Source organism: Delphinus delphis, chromosome 20, assembly GCF_949987515.2.
Source record: "Delphinus delphis chromosome 20, mDelDel1.2, whole genome shotgun sequence".
Taxonomy (NCBI): Eukaryota; Metazoa; Chordata; class Mammalia; order Artiodactyla; family Delphinidae; genus Delphinus; species Delphinus delphis.
In genome coordinates, this window is record NC_082702.1 from 58,468,261 (window position 1) to 58,486,733 (window position 18,473).

At 60.8% G+C, this 18,473-nt stretch overlaps 2 protein-coding genes across 2 annotated transcripts; one reads left to right on the forward strand and one right to left on the reverse strand.

The window, feature by feature from the left end:
* The first annotated feature begins 10,132 nt into the window (after positions 1 to 10,132).
* CDT1 (chromatin licensing and DNA replication factor 1) lies at positions 10,133 to 15,686 on the forward strand. Its single transcript, XM_059999675.1, has 10 exons — positions 10,133 to 11,422; positions 11,842 to 11,973; positions 12,050 to 12,201; positions 12,716 to 12,913; positions 13,011 to 13,156; positions 13,313 to 13,413; positions 13,834 to 14,022; positions 14,309 to 14,449; positions 14,525 to 14,726; positions 15,088 to 15,686. Exons 1-10 carry the CDS (start codon positions 10,832 to 10,834, stop codon positions 15,249 to 15,251), a joined length of 2,016 nt encoding a protein of 671 aa, XP_059855658.1. The 5' UTR covers positions 10,133 to 10,831; the 3' UTR covers positions 15,252 to 15,686.
* Positions 15,687 to 15,867: 181 nt separating this feature from the next.
* APRT (adenine phosphoribosyltransferase) lies at positions 15,868 to 18,166 on the reverse strand. The gene is made up of 5 exons (XM_059999677.1): positions 18,011 to 18,166; positions 17,770 to 17,876; positions 16,614 to 16,747; positions 16,282 to 16,360; positions 15,868 to 16,170 (listed from the first exon to the last, which is right to left on the reverse strand). The coding sequence occupies exons 1-5, from the start codon at positions 18,088 to 18,090 to the stop codon at positions 16,028 to 16,030; spliced, it is 543 nt and encodes a 180-aa protein (XP_059855660.1). The 5' UTR covers positions 18,091 to 18,166; the 3' UTR covers positions 15,868 to 16,027.
* Between the last annotated feature and the right edge of the window lie 307 nt (positions 18,167 to 18,473).

Genomic DNA, 18,473 nt, shown 5'->3' on the forward strand with positions numbered 1-18,473 from the left:
GATCGGGGATTACTTTTTAATTTCCCCAAGTACATTCCCACTGAGTCTCCCCAGCCCCACTTTCCCGGAAACAGGACCAGGAATCGATCCAGCGGAGAACACGCCCAAGTCAGGCTCCTGTCAGCGGTTCCCAGGCCTGGTTCCTTCTGAGGGACCCGTCCTACCGGAGGCCCCTCCCAGCCACCTGCCCACCAGGAATGGGCCGAGTGACCCCTCTTCCTTGCTGCCCGAAGGCCCAGCCCTCGGCCCTGTCCCTGCTCAGGACGTGACTGGACCAGAGTCAGCAGTGGCGCCTGCTTCTGCACTTGCAGCTCCCAGTCGGTCCGGAACCTGCCCCCCTCACGGGCTCACGGGCCGGCTGAGTTGGGAGGCTGGAAATCGGCGCCTACAACGCAGACACGTGCCTACAGGGGCCTGAGGCTGCGAGCCCTTCACAGGCCGCCAGGAACGGCACGGGCCCTAAACCCACACTGCGGGGAAAGGTGGCCCGATGAATAACTGGGTTTTCCACGTGAAGCCAACTTCTAGAAGTTTGTCAGTGGTTTCCCTACCCCCATCTTGGCAGCAAAACCGGACTCCAGCTGGACGGGATGATGGAGGGACCAGGTCAAAATGATCGGGTCGGAGCTGATGGCCCAGCCCCAGGTGCAGACACTACCCAGCTGCAGAGACGAACCGGCCCCACACCCAGCATCCCCTGTGGCTGACAGGCTAGCAGGGCAAGTAGGGTGAGGGGCGTCACAGAGGTGACATGCCTTGCTGAGACCAACTGCTCTGCCCAGCCCCCCGCCACCTGGCCCACGCCAGCCTCGAGTGCCTCCCTGGCTCTGCCTGGGAGGGCACGGGAGGGGGACTGAGCCGGCAGCAGTGGGGACGGGAGGAGGGGAGGGGGCGGCAGGGGGCAGAGGCGGGGTCAGGGAGTGTCTGAAGCATGGCGCTCCCCATGAACTGGGATCATTTCCACCGTCAGACAGTGCTTAGGATTATGAGGGGCAGGAAAATGTCCAGCACCAAACTTGCACAAAGCAGGTGAGTGAAGGGACAGAGGAGGCAGGTTAACGTGGGGCACGAGTGAGACGGCCCGTCACCCCTTCATGGATTAGGACCTGGGGGCCGGGGGTCAGTAGTGCACCAGTGGTTCTAAAGAAAATCAATAACTCGAAAATGTTTATAACACGTGGAGAAACTGAGCTCGGAGAAGGGGGTGCTGCGCCCAGGGACAGTCCAGGCTGACCTGCCCGCCCTCTACCGGGCCCCGGTTTCGAGAACTCCTGGGCCTCTCCCTGCGAAGGATCCCTTCCCCGCAGGGCTCCACTCAGGCTACGCTGAGCAAGGTGCTGAGGGGAGAAGACGGCACTTCTCACCATTCCTACATCTTCTTCACCTGGCTGTTGGGAAGGGGGTGTGATTCTGAGATCTCACTGCCCCAGCAACATCCCGAAGGAACCCAGGACAGACAACCCAGGGGTCCTGGGCAGCGGAAGGGGGCTGGCTGGCACAGGGCAGCCTCAGCGACCACGCGTTACGACCCAGGCCTGGGAGGACCAGGAGAGCATCACCAGGTGAGCGGCTCAGCTGGCGGCCCTGACGGGTCACACGCACCCCCTCCTCCCTTCCTACAGCCATCCGATGTCAGCGGCAGGGCTGCCACGGCCTCTTCTGGGCCGCTCGCCCCACGCCGTCCTCCGCACAGCAACCGACTGAGGTGCTGCTAACACGGATCTACCGCTTCCCTCCCCACCAGTCTCGGAGGAAGCTGAAACTTTTTCGGGGGTATTGAGCCCTCCGTGGGCTGGTGATCACTCCTGCCCTGGCCACACGGTCTGCCCCTCCCTTCAGCTCCCAGAGTCCTGGGCTGGGCCCTCCTCGTCCAGTCCTTGGATACACCGGCTCTGCCCCATGCTAGTGACCAATCAGTTCCTGCTCCTGAGCTCTGCCCTGAGGCAGCACCCTGCAGGCTGGCCCCGCGGACCTGCACGACACCCTCTTGGGCAGTTCGGTCACCTGCCCACAGCCTGCGTGCAGGAGTCAGCATCTGCTCTAATCTTGAGTCCACCCACCTCTCTAATCCAAAGCCACGGGCTTCTGCCCAGCCAACTGCATCAGCCTCTCCCTGGCTCCAGTCCACCCAGGACAGTCTTCTAAAATACTGCTGGCGTAAGTCTTCCACGGCCCTTAGCAGAGACCAAAATGCCCTCTGAGGCCATGTACGCCCTCTCGTGCCAACACATTGCCCTCACTGCCCGAGCTCCAGGGCCCCCAGCCCCACCCAGACCCCACCGTGGCACCCTCAAGCTGCTCCCTGCCGGCCCATCCGCATGGCCAGCCCCCTAGGGAGCGTCACTCCCACCCAGTCCACCTCGGTTGGGTCAGGCTCTCCCAGGGGCCTATTTATACACTTGTTTAAGGTATGTTTCCCCACTGCCCGCTCCCCACGGTCCCCTGGGCTCCGTGCTTGGTGCCCGGTGCATAGTGGGAGCTCAGTAAATACTGCTGAATGGACGGACGGCCGCCTCACTTCAAGCCCGAGCTCTTAGAACCAACTAACCTTCCACTCTGGCAGGCTTTGAGCTCTCAGATGCAGGACTCCCCAGCTCACCCTGGACGGGGTGGCTTGTGGCGGGACCTTCAAGGTGTTAAAGGTGGGACATTACAGCCCCTCGAGTGCAGTCCACGGGCCACGGCAGGAGGGGTGCCCACTGTGTCAGAAGCTCAGATGCCCATGCTCGCCCTCGGGTGGAGGGAAGGAACGCGCTGGGCGGACGCGGGGGCGCTTTGGCCTTCTCAGGACAAGTCCCTCGGCCTCAGGCACGGCCCCTGCGGTCAGGCTGTTCACGCAGGCCTAGGCATTCTCCCTGGGACGACGTCTGACCACGGAGAATGCCTTGCTACGTGGGGCCACCCTAGTGGGCAAACGGTGCGGCGGGAGGGCAGCAGGAGTCAGGACAGGGGGGCGGTCCCTGCAGGCAAGCCGGGACGTGGCAGGACCCTGGGGCTGCAGTGACCAGGTGACCCCGGCGGCCGGCGCCGCGGCTGGGCCAGTCTGTGTGCCTGTGAAGTCTGGGCTCGGTAGCGCCTGGAAACTTCCCGCCCTGGCGCGCAGCGAGTCGGCACCCAGCCAGGCCCCTGGAGGCAGCCCCGCCCCCTGCGACCTCGCCCCGCCCATTACGTAGCCCTCCTCCACCGCCTCGGTCGGAGAAGCCACGTGACGGACAAGGCCCGCCGCTCGCGACCACGCCCACGCTAGGCTCGCCCCGCCTCCCCACACGTCTCCGCCTCCGTGATTGGCAGCTCCAGGCTGAGCCGCGGACCTGCCCCTGCGGGCGCTCGTCCACTCGAGGGCTGGGCCCGGGGTTGGCCCTCGCCTCCGGCCTCCAGGAGCTTCTTCCTGCGCTGCAGGGTCCTCGCACCGTCTCTTCCATGTGCCCGGCCGCCTGGTCGTCCACACTCACCCTGCCTGCTCCGGGCTCCACAAACTGGTGCGCTGAGACGGGCCCTGGGCCTGGGCGATGGGGAGCCGCCGGGGGCTGGGCTGCACTTGCATTCGCCTTTAGTTAATTTTCACACCCTTTGCCGTTACCGGAAAACTTTTAAGTCTACTTAGAACAACTTCGGCACATGAGTCCACCTTTCCAATTTCATGATTTCGAAATAAAGATCGAGTACGCCATGAAAATTTAGCATGCTCCAAACTGAGATGTGCTGTCAGTGTAAGATACATGCTACGCTTAGTATGACTGCTATCAGTGATCAGTACTTTGTGATGATTATGATGGTGAGAAAACGAAGTATTTCGTTAATAATAAGTTTATATTGACTACTGGTTGAAATAACATCTTGGAAATAACGGGCAAAGTAAAGATATATTTTAAAAATTACTGTCACATGATTCTTTTTACTTTTTTAATGTAGCTACTAGAAAAGTTTAAATTACACTTGTGGCTCCGGCTGCATTTCTACCGGCAAGCACTGCTCTAGACACGCACAGTGCAGCAACACACAGAGCACTCCCCCCGCCTGCTCTGAAACCACGTGGGAGTTTCAGGCCCAGTTCCCTTTTCCAGGACTCTCCCGGCAGCCTGCTGAGACCAGGTTCCCTTGAGGTCCCCCTGGTAGGATGAAGAGACCGAGGCTTGGCGGGGAGAGGAGACTTCCCGAGTCACTCACCCTGGGGGCAGCAGCCTCCCTCTTTGTTCCGTCCAGTGATGGAGTCCAAGCTTGCCTGGTGGACCAAGTGCGGACGGATCCTGGCTGAGACCCAGATGCCTTCACTGAAGGTGAAAGCTGCCTCCATACTTGGCCAGGGACCTCGCATTACAAGCCAAGACCATTAAAAGCTCCCCCACGGCTGCAGGTGAGGCATTCTCTGCAGGGCCCAGGGGAGTCCCGGAAAGCCTGAATTCCACCACTAGTCTCTGACTCCAGTCTGGTCTCCGGCGAAGGAAAAGAGGCAGACTGAGAGGCAGAGGTGCGGGTGCAGACACAGCTCCCTGGTGCACCCGCTCTGTGCCCCGTGAGTCTCGGCCTCTTTACCCCGAAATGGGATACCGCTTGTAGGTTTGCTTTGAGGGGTCAGATAAGGCGTTCCACTCACAGGGACCAGGGCCTGCACACAGCGCACCTCAGCAGAGGCCAGCTATTCTTGTTTCCTGAAATTGCTTTAAAAACGGTAAGGTGCTACACACCCCTGGGTGATTGTCGTTCCGTGCAAATGGCTCCAAGGTAGAGCACGTGGGGACCAGCCATTCATGCCACGCATGTACTGAGGTGGCAGACGGGCAGGAGCAGCACCGGGGCTGGGGTGGATTCTAGGGAAGTTAGGGAAGGTCAGACGTGGCTGTGGTCCAAACTCAGAACCTACTGCAACTCTGTTCATCTTTTGGAGCGTGGCTAAAATGATGATGGTGGTGGTGGTGGTGGTGGTGGTGGTGGTGGTGGTGGTGACGGCAAGCCCCATATATCTTATTTTATTTATTTTTAACTTTTCTTTTTTGGGGGGCGCCATGCTGCGCGGCTGGAGGGATCTTACTTCCCCAACCAGGGATCGAACCTGGGCCCCAGCAGTGAAAGCGCAGAGTCCTAACCGCTGGACCTCCAAGGAATCCCCAAGCCCCATCTATTTTAAGTGGCTGCGCTAAGCACTTCACCCACATTCAATCCTCACGAGCCAAGTAGTATTACCATCCCTTGTTACAGATGAGAAGCCTGAGGCTCGGGGTGGTGCAGCCACCTGTGTGGAGTCACCCAACCAGATTCCACTTGGGCTCTTTGACTGCAGGTCCTGGCCTTTACCCATCCAGACCCCAGCTCTGCCTCACGAGCCGTACACCCCTAAAAATTTCTGAGGACCCCTAGGGGCTTTTATCTATCAGTATTTGCCATATTAAAACTAAGACTTTGGCCTTCCCTGGTGGTGCAGTTGTTGAGAGTCCGCCTGCCGATGCAGGGGACACGGGTTCGTGCCCCCGTCCGGGAAGATCCCACATGCCGCGGAGCGGCTGGGCCCGTGAGCCATGGCCGCTGAGCCTGTGCGTCCGGAGCCTGTGCTCTGCGATGGGAGAGGCCACAACAGTGAGAGGCCCGCGTACCACAAAAAAACAAAAAAAACAAAAAAAAACCCAAAACTAAGGCTTTAAAAAATTTATGTATTAAATCATTAAAAATAACAATAATACATCCACATTTTATAAATGAAAACTAATTGTAGTTTCCAAGACAAAAAATTTTAGTGAGAAGAGTGGCATTCCTTACCTTTTTGTGTCACTTTAACGTCTGGTTGAATAGGAGACAGCTGGATTCTCACAGCCGCTCCACATCCAATCTGCTGTGACGAGTTGTTTTGGTCAAAGCATGTGAAGATAATCCGGCCTCACGTTGGGGTGTAACGGGAAAGGCGAGGAGCATTGAGGATGCTGGCTGAGACCAGGGCACAGTGACGGGTTGAGTGACAGCACCAGATTGCCAAGGTCTGTAAGGTTCAGCTGCAGCCTGATGAGAGACCCAATGTGGGGATGAGGAATTCTGCAGGAAAAGCACATGGGAGACTGCGACGGTCCCCTCCATCAACCTCCAGGTCGAAAGTTTAGGTCAGCCCACAACTAGTGATGCTACTGTATGCAGACCCAGAACGGGCCCTGCTGGCAGAGATGAAGCCCACAGGCCTCTCAAGGAGCTGGTGGACGGACGGAACCAGGTCACTCCCAGTCAGGGATGGGGGCCACCTGGGTGGGCAGATAGGCTCTGGCTCAGCCCATATGCGTGGGCCAGCCAGCAGGGGCCTAGGTTTGAATTTCAGCTCAGCCACTTGCAGGCTGTGTGGCCCGAAGCAAGTGGCTCAGCCTCTCGGGCCTCAGTCTTCTCATCCATGAAATGGGTGTTATCTGTAGCCGTCTACATCCTCGGTGGCTGTGTGGATCAGATACAGAGGGACGTGCAAAGCCCTCAGGACTATACCTGGCGCGTGGTAAGCGCACACACTCTGGCTGTTAATATTCAGCGCTGGGATCCCTTCTCCTGGTGGTCCTTCGTCACCAGAAGCTTGCTACCTCACCTCTGGGCAGCTCATCCTGCAATGTGGCCTGGACCTCGCTCCGTCTAGAGGTGGGGCCTACGTCTCCTCCCCTGGAGGCTGGGCGGACCTTTGCAACCCCTTCGTCCCCCAGGAGGGGCAGAAGTGGCACTGCAGGACTTCCAGGGCGCTGTCATGAAAGGCGCTATGCCCTGCGTGATCTCTGCTGCGAGGCCCCTACACTCGCAGTTCCTCCTGCTCCGGATTCTCTTCCCTGGCAGCTCCTTCTTGCCATGCACGTCTCAGTTCACATGTCATTGCCTCCAGGAAGCCTCCCTGAACCCTCAGGTGTGAAGTGGCCCCCCCGGCCCTCCACCCCATGGCCAGCTTTCATAGTCTTTATCTGAAATTCGCTCTCTCTCTTTATGACTAGCTTCTCTCTCTCTCCACTAGAATGTGAGCTCGAGAGCAGGGGCCTCACCTGTCTTGTTCTCAACCTGGTGCGTAGCGGGTCCGTAGCAGCCAGGTTCCCGGGGGGCACTCGGTAAACGCTGGTTGATCAAATGAATGAAGGCAGTCCCAGATCTCCAAGTTTCTCCAGGGTCAACACCCACAGACGAGGGGTCTAGCCCCTCTGCCATCTGGTCTCTCTCCCATCCAGGCATTTCAGCCAGGCGATATCCTCTTAGCGTTCCACACCTATATGCCAACCTGACATGGCTGGTGGAACCCTGTCAGAGAAGGGCTTTCACCTCCCTTCTCTACACTTTTACTAATGCAGCCTAATGGACCAACCTTTGTGACCATGCTTTAATCAAGGCTCTTTGGGTTGGAAGAAACAGAAACCCACCCAGAGGCACTTTAAGAAAAAGAGGCAAATGTATAGGAAGGAATCAAGGCTACCTCATAAAAAAGTGGCCCTCACGAGACCAAACTGGAAACTATTAAAAACCAACCCCTGGTGGTCCAGTGGGTAAGACTCCGTGCTCCCAATGCAGGGGGCCCGGGTTCAATCACTGGTCGGGGAACTAGATCCCGCATGCATGCTGCAACTAAGAGTCCACATGCTGCAACTAAAGATCCCGTGTGCCACAACTAAGACCCGGCACGGCAAAAATAAAACAAAAGAAACCACATCTGAGTTAGCAGCTGCCTGGCTGGCTGTCTCTGGGGCCACAGGGTCCCTTGCTCGCTGTCTCCACACATATGGTGGAAGGTGGCTGTCCTCCTCCATCTCACTTGCTGCTACCCGGGGAGACAGAAGGGGATTCTAACTCGAGGCCCAGGTCCCACAATAGGTTCTGATTGGCTCAGCTGTGCGCCTCTCAGACAAGGGGGCGGTGTTTGGGAGGGGTGTCGCCCAGTGCTGCCTCGGCTGCCGAACTCCATCACTGCAGGTGGGTGGGCAGTTTTCTGAGAAGCAGCTGGCCCCAGGGTTGAAACCATCCCAAAAGGCCTCCTCTCCAGGGGTGACATTAAAAATACTCCACAGTGGCACAGCCAGACGCTGCGCCAGGGCATGGACGGCGGCCACAGCGGCGGGGCGGGTCCTGAGGCCCCTGCTGTGGGGCTGCCCCCTTCCTGCTGGCTGGCTGTGAGGGGTCAGCGTGCTAAGTCCCCAGACCCCCAGCACTTCCCAGCCCTCATCCCACCCCCGCAGACAAAGGTTCACACTCATGTTCTGGACTTGAGACTCCAGTGGCATCCTTCTCAGCCTCAGCTCATCCTAGAGTCCCAGAGCTGCCCCCAGCGGGAGTGAGTCTGTGCAACGCTTTCCCTTCCCAGGAGTGCCCTTGCTGTGGACACGCCGCGCGTGTGCCTATCTCAAAGCGTGTGGTGGCCAGGCGGGAAGGGAGTCCCCTCCCGAAGCGTCTCCCTGGATTTCTCAGGACCTTGGGGCCTGCCTGGGGCCCCACACACCTCTGGGAGGGCATGAGCCAGCGCCCACTCTGTGGCTGCAGGCTGGTGGGTGGGCAGGTGGCAAGACACGTGAAACGCCGGTGGCGCCAGCTCAGCGTTGCGGAAACCGGGGAGGCCTCCGGCTGCTTCCTGTCCATCAGCTTATCTACAGGGGGCAGGGGCTGGGCTAAACGGCAGGCGGGGGCGGGGGTGGGGGTGGGGGGCCGAGCGCACAGTCACTACTGTCAGGCCCTGGCGCTGCCACCTCTCCAGACCGGGTGTTTCTCTGTTTTCAAAATATGAAACACAGAGTGGGAAACCAACTTGTTGCACCCTCCCTCCCGATGAGCAGCTACAAGCCAGCCGAGGCGTACAAGGTCCCCTTATCGCCTCTGGTCTCAAGAAGAGGCTAGGCCTGCGGCACAGGCTCCCAGGCAGGTCTAGACTCCCACACGCTGTCCCTCTTTAACGCGCAGGAGGCTCCGCTTTGACTCAGGTTGATGCCTGCCTACAACCCCCAACCACTGTTTTGATTAAAAATGCGTTTTATGGAAATCAAAACTACAATGAGGTATCACCTCACAGAGGTGAGAACAGCCATCGTTAAAAAGTCTACATACAGGGGGCTTCCCTGGTGGTCCAGTGGTTAAGACTCCACGTTCCCAATGCAAGGGGCCCAGGTTCAATCCCTGATCAGGGAACTAGATCCCGCCTGCCGCAACTAAGAGTTTGCATGCCACAACTAAGAGCCCACATGCCGCAACTAAAAAAAAAAAAAAATCCTACATGCCGCAACGAAGACCCGGTGTAGCCAAATAAATAACTGCTAAAAAAAAAAATAAAAGTCTACAAGTAACAAATGCTGGAGAGGGTGTGGAGAACAGGGAACCCTCCTGCACTGTTGGTGGGAATGTAAGTGAGTTGCAGCCACTACGGAAAACAGTACGGAGGTTCCTCATAAAACTAAAAAGAGAGCTACCATATGACCCAGCAGTCCCACCCTGGGCCTATATCCAGACAGACTTTAATTCGAAAAGATACACGCACCCCTGTGTTCACAGCAGCGCTATTCGCAACAGCCAACACATGGAAGCAACCTACATGTCCATCAACATATGAACAGATGAAGAAGATGTGGTGTATACAGACAGTGGAATATTAGCCATAAAAGTGAAATAATGCCACTTGCAGCAACATGGATGGACTGAGAGATGACATACTAAGTGAAGGAAGTCATAAAGAGAAAGACAAATATTAGATGATATCACTGATTGGCAGAATCTAAAACAAAAATGATACAAATGAATTCATCTACAAAACAGAAACAGACTCACAGACACAGAACAAACGTGTGGTTGCCAAGGGGGAGTGGGAGCCAGAGAGGGTTGGCTTGGGGGTTTGGAGTTAGCAGATTCAAACTATTATATGTAGAATGGAGAAACAGCAAGGGCCTACTGTATAGCACAGGGAACTATATCCAATCTCCTGAGATAAACCATAATGGAAAAGAACATATAAAAAAAGAATACGCATGTGTATGTATAACTGAATCACTTTGCTGTACCACAGACATTAACACAACATTGTAAACCAACTATACTTGAATAAATTTTAAAAAACACACTTAAAACAAAAAACAAAAAACATGCTTTACTTGGTGGATCAGAGTACACACACCAAAAGAAAACTGTAACAAAATGTAGCCTTAAAAATGCTGGCCTCGGCCCACCAATAACTTGCTACCGGCTGCTAACAAAATATGGATGTGGTTGCTGTGCCCTTTCTAACATGTGGGCAACGATACTTCTCTACCAAAGCGTCTCATCAGCCGCCAACTTTCTCACGCTCGTCACTTTGCAAGCGCCACCCCAACTGACGTTTCTGTTCCTTTAAATTTTACTTTTGTAAAGGCACGATTCATGCTCCTCACAGAAAACTTGGAGAAGATGGCAAAGTAAAACTCCCGTCTCAGCCCTCACCCCCTCCCACAGACAACCCTTATGATTTAGTTTCCTCCCAGACCTGTGGTCAGACTTCAGAACCGGGCTGACTGCATTTTTCTGTGATGGGAATTCCACAGACATTGAGCCTGCCAGATAACCCAGCTTCAGGCTTTAAGAACTTTCTTTCCAATCTGGCCATTTGAGAGCAACATAACAGCTTGATTGAAACATAACCTTCACCCTTAAAGAAGTGTGCAATTCAGTGGTCTCGGTCCGTTCGCAAAACTGCCGAACACCTTCTTTCGAGGCGCATCTACCAGCCTCAGGGTCCTGGGCCGCACACTGGGCGCCAGGCCAGGCCCAGGACACGCCGAGACCCCCGCCCCCGCGGCCACGTGCGCAGCGCCCTCCTAGTCCGCGCAGCTGGGCGCCAGCTTCATTGCACCGTATCAGTTTAAATTTCAGGTGGAAGCAGCGTAGCATGTTCCTCTTTGCCAGGACAGCACTGGCTCGACGGCCACCCGGCACCGTGCCGCCCGGTGCAGACCCATCCGGCACTCGGGAAACGGCACACGTACCACCAAACTACCGAGACCCTCGCCGCGGCGCATGCGCGGTAGGCGCAGCCCGAGAGGGCCAGCGCGCACGCGCCCGGGCCCGTCCATATTGCGCCAACCCCCTTGGCCAAGGCGCCGATGGTTCCGCCTACGGCCGGGGCGGGGCCAGGGCGCGGCGCGAAAATCAGCGGGAAAAGCGGCTCCACTTCCGCCTGTGTCCTGCAGTCGTGGTCCTGCAGCCGCGGTCCCGCAGCCCCGGTCCCGCCGCTCCCGCCGCTCCCGCCATGGCGCAGTGCCGCCTCACCGACTTCTTCGCGCGCCGCCGTCCTGGGCTCCGGGCCAAGCCGACGCGCACCAAGCCGGCCTGGCGCACCCCGAGTCCCGCCAAGTCCGCGCCCCGCGCCCCGGCCCCCGGCCCCGGCAGCAGCCGCAAGCGCGCCCGCTCGCCCGCCGAGCCCACGCGCGCCGAGCCTGCACCGCCCGCGCGCAGGAGGCTGCGGCTGCCGGCCAACGCGGTGAGGGCGCGGAGGGGAGGAGGAAACTGAGGCCTGGGAGGGAGACAGATGGGAGGGAACCGGTGGAGCCGTGAGCCGGCCCGGGTGGGGCGGGGGCGGGGCTGCTGGAGAGACCTGCCCTGGAGGAGGGCACCGACCCAGGTGGAACCCAGGCCCCCCGCGGGAGGAGGGGCTAGGGCCAGCTCACGCGCACCTGGCAGGCGGGATCCCGTAATCTCGCGGGGCCTCCCTTCCAGAGGACTTCCACTGACAGGGAGCGGGGGGGTGCCTGATCTGACACACGCTGGGGGAGGGCCAGAGCCCAGCGGACTGGTAAACGCCAGGTTCGTCTGCAAGAGTGGGCGAGGGGTCAGGCCTTCTGCGAGATGGTGCACCCCGGAGTCTTATGGTTTCATCATCTCTGGGGTCCTTCCCACCAGGTCTCTGGCCCTAGTTCTCCAGCTGCCGCTGGCTCCCCAGAGCACTCTTCTCCCCAAAGCAAGAAGACAAAGAAGGCCCCCCTGTCGGCCAGCCAGCGACCTTGCCTGGCAGCCCAGGAGGACGAGGACAAGGTGAGGCTGGACTGAGGGCAGGGGAGGTGGACTGGCCCGGGGTGACAGGCGGGCTGACAGCACTCTGTGTCCGCAGGTCCCTTCCAAAGTCACTCTCTCTGAGCTCACGTCGTGCCTGCAGCGGGCACAGGAGCTGGGGGCACGGGTCCAGGAGCTGAAGGCAAGTGCACAGAAGAATGCCGGGGAACCCAGCGCGCCGGAGGACGAGGGGCACCCAGCCGGGCTGTGGTGAGTCTAGGGAGGGCGGCTAGGCACCCAGGAAGGGGTGGCCTGGTGGGAGGCCTGGCGGGGCTGGGCTGTGGTGGTTCGGGTCGGGGAGGGCCGCGTCCTCCAAGGGATCAGTGCAGTGCAATTGTGTCAGCCTCCGTCTGTGGGAGGGCCAGCTCCTGCGAATTGCAGACCACCTGGACAGCCAGCGGTTACCAGGACCTGGCGCCGTGTCTGTCCTTGCAGGTCACGTAGTTATCATATGCCTCTTACAGACAAGGAAGCCAGGGCTGGGGACGGTCGGGGACCGCCCTGGGGGACAGCTGGCTTTGAGGCCAGGCTTTGGTCTTTGGCCCTGGTAGTGCTCCTGACTGGGAGACAGTGGGTGCGTAGGGGCTTTGTAAACTGGTGCGCAGTGAGCCCTGGGGGTGGAACCCCAGGCTCTGGGGTCTTCCCCCACCGCTTTGCCTGCCGTTGGGTGCTTGGAGGGGGTGGGTGTGGTGCTTCTCTCACGTCCCCGCTCCCTCCCTGGCAGTGGTGAGCAGATGCCTGCCTACCAGCGCTTCCACGCCCTGGCCCAGCCGGGGCCCCCGGGCCTTGTGCTGCCCTACAAGTACCAGGTGCTGGCCGAGATGTTCCGCAGCATGGACACCATCGTGAGCATGCTCTACAACCGCTCTGAGACTGTGACCTTCACCAAGGTCAAGCAGGGCGTCCAGGACATGATGCACAAGTGAGCGGGGGTTGGGGGGTCAGGGCCTCGTCCTGCCCTTGGAGTCTGTGCGCCCTCCGACCCCAGCTCTCTGACCCCCCACACCCTCGTCCTGTAGGCGCTTTGAGGAGCGCAACGTGGGCCAGATCAAAACCGTGTACCCTGGCTCCTACCGCTTCCGCCAGGAGCACCACATCCCCACCTTCAAGGATGGCGTCAGGAGGTCTGATTACCAGCTCACCATCGAGCCGCTGCTGGACCAGCGTGAGTGTGTTGGGCCTCGGGTTCTTGCCCAGGACGCTGCACGGTTTCAGCGTGGGTGTAAGGCCTCAGGCACTGAGCCTTGTCTGACACCCGTGGGGTGGGCTGGGTGACTGGGTAGGCTCGGCCCTGGGGCTCAGGCCTGGACTCTCCCCACAGAGGCTGGCAGTGCGGCCCCCCGGCTCACGGCGTCGCACCTGTTGCAGCGGCGCCAGGTCTTCACCCAGAAGCTGGTAGCCCGAGTCCGGGAGCATCACAGGGTGAGCGGGTCCCCCGGCTCAGGTCCTCATGTTGTCCCTGCTGTCGCGGCCCCATCTGCTGCCACAGGAAATGGGCTCCTCCCGAGGCTGAATTCTAGAGTTCTCTTAACCACTGTCCACGGCTGTCTTCTACACGTGGGCAGGCGCGGGGCAGGCGCGGGGCTGGGCGGGGACCCTGGCCCTGAGCAGACAAGCAGGGAGCTCGAGGCTGGTAGCCTCTGGTCCCGGGAAGCTTGGGGAGAGTCCAGTGGGTGCTGCTGGGTGCTCTATGCTGTACCCTCAGCCCAGCTGAGCACCTGGGGCTCAGAGAAGTGAAGTAACTTGCCCGAGGTTGCCCAGCTGGGACAGGAACCCGGACAGCTCTCTACACCCACAGGCAGATGTGCCCAGGGTCAGCTGGTGCCCCCCCTTCTCACACAGGCCTTCCTGGCCTCCCTGAACCCCCCCATGGAGGTGCCCGAGGACCAGCTGACACGCTGGCACCCCCGCTTCAATGTGGACGAAGTGCCTGACGTCGAGCCAGCCGAGCTGCCCCAGCCGCCCACCGTGGAGAAGCTGGCCTCCGCCCAGGAAGTGCTGGCCCGTGCCCGCAGCCTGATGTCACCCAGGGTAAGGCTGGTGCGGGGCGGCCTGACCCCCATGTTGGTGCCTGACAGGCTCCACCCTTGGCCGTGGGCCTCAGGGTAGCTAGACCTGCTCTCCCCACAAGCGGAGCACCACCCACCAGCAGGCTCTGCCCTGGGGCGGTGAGTACAGGCCCTCGATGTGCCGGGGTGACCCTGGGCCAGACAAAGGACTCCTGGGGGGGGTCCACACAGGCGGGGTGTGAGGAGCCTCCCCTGTGGCTGAACTGGGGGGAGGCATCTCCTGACCTCTCTCCTCTGACCTGCTTCAGATGCAGAAGGCTCTGAGTGACCTGGCGCAGCGCACGGCGCAGCCTAGCAGCCCCCAGCCCCCCAGCCCGGCACCGCCAGCCACCCCGCCGGCCGCCTCGCCTGCCGCTCTGAAGGGGGTGTCCCAGGCCCTGCTGGAGCGGGTGAGTGTTCGGCGTCCCCGCGGGGGGGTGGTGGGGCTGAGGCAGACGTCCCCTGACCGTCCATGCCCGCGGCAGGTCCGGGCCAAGGAGGCGCAGAAGCAGCTGGCGCAGATGACGCGGCGCCCGGAGCAGGAGCTGCGGCTGCAGCGGCTCGAGCGGCTGCCCGAGCTGGCCCGCGTGCTGCGCAGCGTCTTCGTGTCAGAGCGCAAGCCAGCGCTTACCATGGAGGTGGCCTGCGCCAAGATGCTGGGCAGCTACCGCGCAGCCATGAGCCCCGGTACGTGCAGGGCCCTCCCCAGGTCCCAGGTGAGGGCGGGCACCGTACCCTTGGGCTCACCTGAGGTTGTCTGGCCCCCTTGCCTCCTGCAGCCTTGAGGGGCTGTTCCCACCCTATCGACCCAACCCAGCCTTGTTTCCCCTGCGGTCCCTCCAGCGGCCCCCAGGCCCCATAGGACTTGCCCGTTGCCTCCAAGGTCTCTGGTCCCTCAGCTGCGGGGCGCCTCCCATTGTGGCGTTTCCACGGGAGGGTCAGCTCCTTGGCAAGGCTGTGAGGTCACTACTGGAGTCCTTCCCAATCTTGTCCTGGGAGGCCTCATAGGGCCCCAACCCCCAGCCTCACGTGCCCCCTCTCTCCGCAGGGGAGATGGAGAAGCACGTGCAGCTCCTCTCTGAGCTGCTGCCCAACTGGCTCAGCCTCCACCGCATCCGCACTGACACCTACGTCAAGCTGGACAAGGCCACTGACCTGGCAGGTGTCACGGCACAGCTGGCCCGCCTTGCCCGTGCTGAGGAGGCGCTGTGAGCCCGGCGGACAGGTGCCAACACCGCCGGGCCGCCGGACCTGTGTCTGTTTTACACTAGGAACACGACGCACTTTGCTTTCCCTGTCCCGAGTCCCCGTGAGGGTCAGGGCTGTGGCTGCTGGGCTCGAGGGCTTCTGGCCAGTGTGGTGGAGGCCCCCCTCGTACACAGGGTGCAGGGAGGGTAGTGTGGCTGGCAGCTAACCCTCCCAGGTGTACACGTGGGATCCCGAGGTGGTCCTGGAGTAGCCGGGCGGGCTGGGTGTCACGCAGGGCCCTCGTGAGAGGCGGGCAGGCACACACTGGGTCTGAGATTGGGATGCCCGGAGCCGAGAGCCGGGAACAGGCTCCCCCTGGAGCCCACAGAAGGAACCAGCCCTGCCTACCCACTCCCTGGTGTTTGTACTTGGCCTCCAGAACTGTGAGATAAAGTTGTTTCAAATCCACACGCGTGCGTGGAGTTACAGCAGCAGAGGAAGCCAGGGTGGGCTGCCCCTGTGCGTGCATACGGCGGCTCACAGGGCTCGAGAACCACCAAACGCTAATGTCAGAAAGCGCCCAGCCTGCCGGGTGGGCCCCTGCACCTTCCCACACTGACGCTGGGGAGGAGACTCGCTCTAGAAAGTCAGTTGTTTATTCTCATTCTCATTCCACTGTCAATGAGCCTGCAGCTCCAGGCCTCGGGGCTTCCAGAAGCCCCCGCAGGCCCCCCAGGCAGCAGCCCTGCCCCAACGGCCGATCCTCTTCTCTCCCAGTTGGTGGGGGGCTGGCGCCGGGGTCACTCGTACTGCAGGAGAGAGAAGAAGGGCACAGTCCCCAGCTTCTCCCTGCCCTTCAGAGACGTCAGCTCCACCAGGCTCACGCACTCCAGCACCTGGGCCTGCAGCTGGCCCAGCAGCTCACAGGCTGCACGCATGGTTCCTGGGGAGGGAGGGAGGAAGGGACGGAGGGGTGGTGTGGAGACAGGCCCTGGGAAGCTAGAGTGCTGAGACCCATTGCCCACCCCCCCAGACCCTGAGGCCAGGCCCTCACCACCAGTGGCCAGCAGGTCATCCACCACCACCACCTTCTGCCCTGGCTCCAGGGCGTCCGTCTGGATCTCCAGCTCAGCCTGCAGAAGCAAGCGGGCATGTGACCTACCAGCTTCCCCAAAAGGCCTTAGTGTGCAGAGCTGGGGAACTGACAAGGGGCCACCCCCTGGGCCCCAGTTCCAACCCACCCTGTCTCCTGGCTCTGTCAGCCTGGCCCAGCTTCTCAGCCTGAGTTCCCATGTCCACTCCAACCAACCACGGCAGCTCCACTGGAGTCCACGACTCTCCTTTTGGGAATGGAGGGTCCACAGAGGCAGCCCCCAGGCTTCTCACCTTCCCGTATTCCAGTGCGTATGAGGCACACACAGTGGGGCCTGGCAGCTTCCCTCGCTTCCGGATGAGAACGCAGCCCAAGCCCAGCTCCTGGGCCAGGGAGGGACCAAACAGGAAGCCACGGGAGTCTAGGCCTGTCGGCGAGACCTGGGGTGTTGGGGGGCAGCCGCGTGGTACAGTAGCATTGGGGTCCCCATGGGTCAGGGCTGAACCGTGACAAGTAGCCATCACGACACAGGACACACAGCCTTGCTGCCTCCAGATGAAAGACCACTGACATCCAACCACTCTGGGAATGTTGACAGATCACCTACCACACAGGGACTGCTAGGTGCTAGAGAGGTCAGGAGCCACTCCGCACACGGCGGTGTAAATAGCTGTGTGGGCTCGGGTAAGTCACCTGACCTCTCTCCAAAGCTCAGCTGCTCACCAGTGGCTGGTGGTACCTGAAAACGCCCTTAGCAGACGGTGCAGCGTCTGCCCCAGGAACTTCTAGTCCAGCAGGGGAGGCAGTCCACCTCCGGGGGCGGACTGAGCTGTGATGGGGGAACTCAAGGGCCTCTTCCCCACGTGCGAGTGTGGTTAGGGAGGAAGAGCTTCTGAAGGGAAGAATCCTCTGCAGGACTCAACCAGTTGGAGCCCTCCAGCCTCCAGGGCAGTGCTGCGGCCCCTCAGGGTATCCAAGAACCAGGGAGTATGGGGGGGGGGGCTCTCAAAGAGAAACAGGACCTGCGCCAGGATCTTCCACGATCTCCTGGGTTTTCCTAAAACCCACCACTGGGTACAGGACCTGGCACACGGCAGGCGCTCAATACCCGCCGGTAAGACAAGAAAGCATGCTTGGCCCAGTGGATTCTGGTCAGACACCCCCACCTGTCGTGCCTGCCCTCAGCCCCGCCGCCGGCACCCACCCATCAGAGGCGTTCCCCGGCCGCTGGAGGGGCCTGTCGCCCCTCTCACGGCTGCAAAGTCGGGATGGGGCAGCGGGTCTGTTCTTACAACCCAAGCACCGTTGGGGCGTCCGGCGGGTCCCCTAAAAGACCCCCAAAGCCACCCTGCCCGGGGTAAAGGACTCCCGACACTGCGCCCTCATGGCAGACTCGAGCAGCACCAGGGAGAGTCCGGGGACCCGGCGGAGCCCTGACGCGCCACTTGCCCGCGATGTAGTCGATCCTGCCGCCGTGGGCCTTTTTCAGGTGATTAGCCAGGAGGCTGATGGAGGCGCGGAAGGAGTCGGGGTCCTTCAGGACGGGTGAAATGTCCCTGGCACGCAAGGACAAGCCTGGTGACTCTCGGGCCCAGGCAGAGCCCACCGCGCCCCGACATCCGGGGCCGCGCGGCCGGTGCGTCCCTCCGTTCCTCCGCCCGCGCGCCCCACGTGGCCCGGCTGCCCGTACCTGAACAGCACGCCGGGGACGGGGAAGTCGGGGAAGCTGCGGATCCGCCGCGCCACCAGCTGCAGCTCGGAATCCGCCATCTCAGCATCCGCGCGTCTCGAGGGCAAGAGCCGGTTAGTAGGCTCCGCGCCTGCGCGGGGTGGGGGAGGAGCCCCCCAGGGGGCGGAGCCGGGAGCCCAAGGCGGCTCCGCGCCAGCGTGGAAAGGGTCTGGGTTCGGGTGGGCGGGGCCCACCATCTCCCGTAGGAGGTACCGTATTTCATCGAATCTGAAGTGCGGTCGGTCTTAAGACACGTGCTTATTTCTTGTGCCCTGAACACTAGCGTCCCCGCCTCAAGGACGTTCGCGCGGGGCCCAGGTGCGAGTCAGGGTTGATGGAGTACGGCGTCTACGCAGCCCCGGCCGGACTGTCGGGGAAATCCTCGCCCGGTTCGGCCGAGCCGAGAGCGCCCGCAGGTCTTCGG

What these genes read in the sequence shown, in the direction of transcription:
- CDT1 (XM_059999675.1), top strand. Translation starts at nt 10,832, where the DNA reads ATGTTCCTCTTTGCCAGGACAGCACTGGCTCGACGGCCACCCGGCACC. An exon ending in CCCAGGAGGACGAGGACAAG is followed by an intron (nt 11,974 to 12,049) that starts GTGAGGCTGGAC and finishes CTGTGTCCGCAG; the next exon opens with GTCCCTTCCAAAGTCACTCT. An exon ending in GGGCACCCAGCCGGGCTGTG is followed by an intron (nt 12,202 to 12,715) that starts GTGAGTCTAGGG and finishes CCTCCCTGGCAG; the next exon opens with TGGTGAGCAGATGCCTGCCT.
- APRT (XM_059999677.1), bottom strand. Translation starts at nt 18,090, where the DNA reads ATGGCGGATTCCGAGCTGCAGCTGGTGGCGCGGCGGATCCGCAGCTTC. An exon ending in GTCCCCGGCGTGCTGTTCAG is followed by an intron (nt 17,877 to 18,010) that starts GTACGGGCAGCC and finishes CTTGCGTGCCAG; the next exon opens with GGACATTTCACCCGTCCTGA. An exon ending in TGACCTGCTGGCCACTGGTG is followed by an intron (nt 16,171 to 16,281) that starts GTGAGGGCCTGG and finishes CTCCCTCCCCAG; the next exon opens with GAACCATGCGTGCAGCCTGT.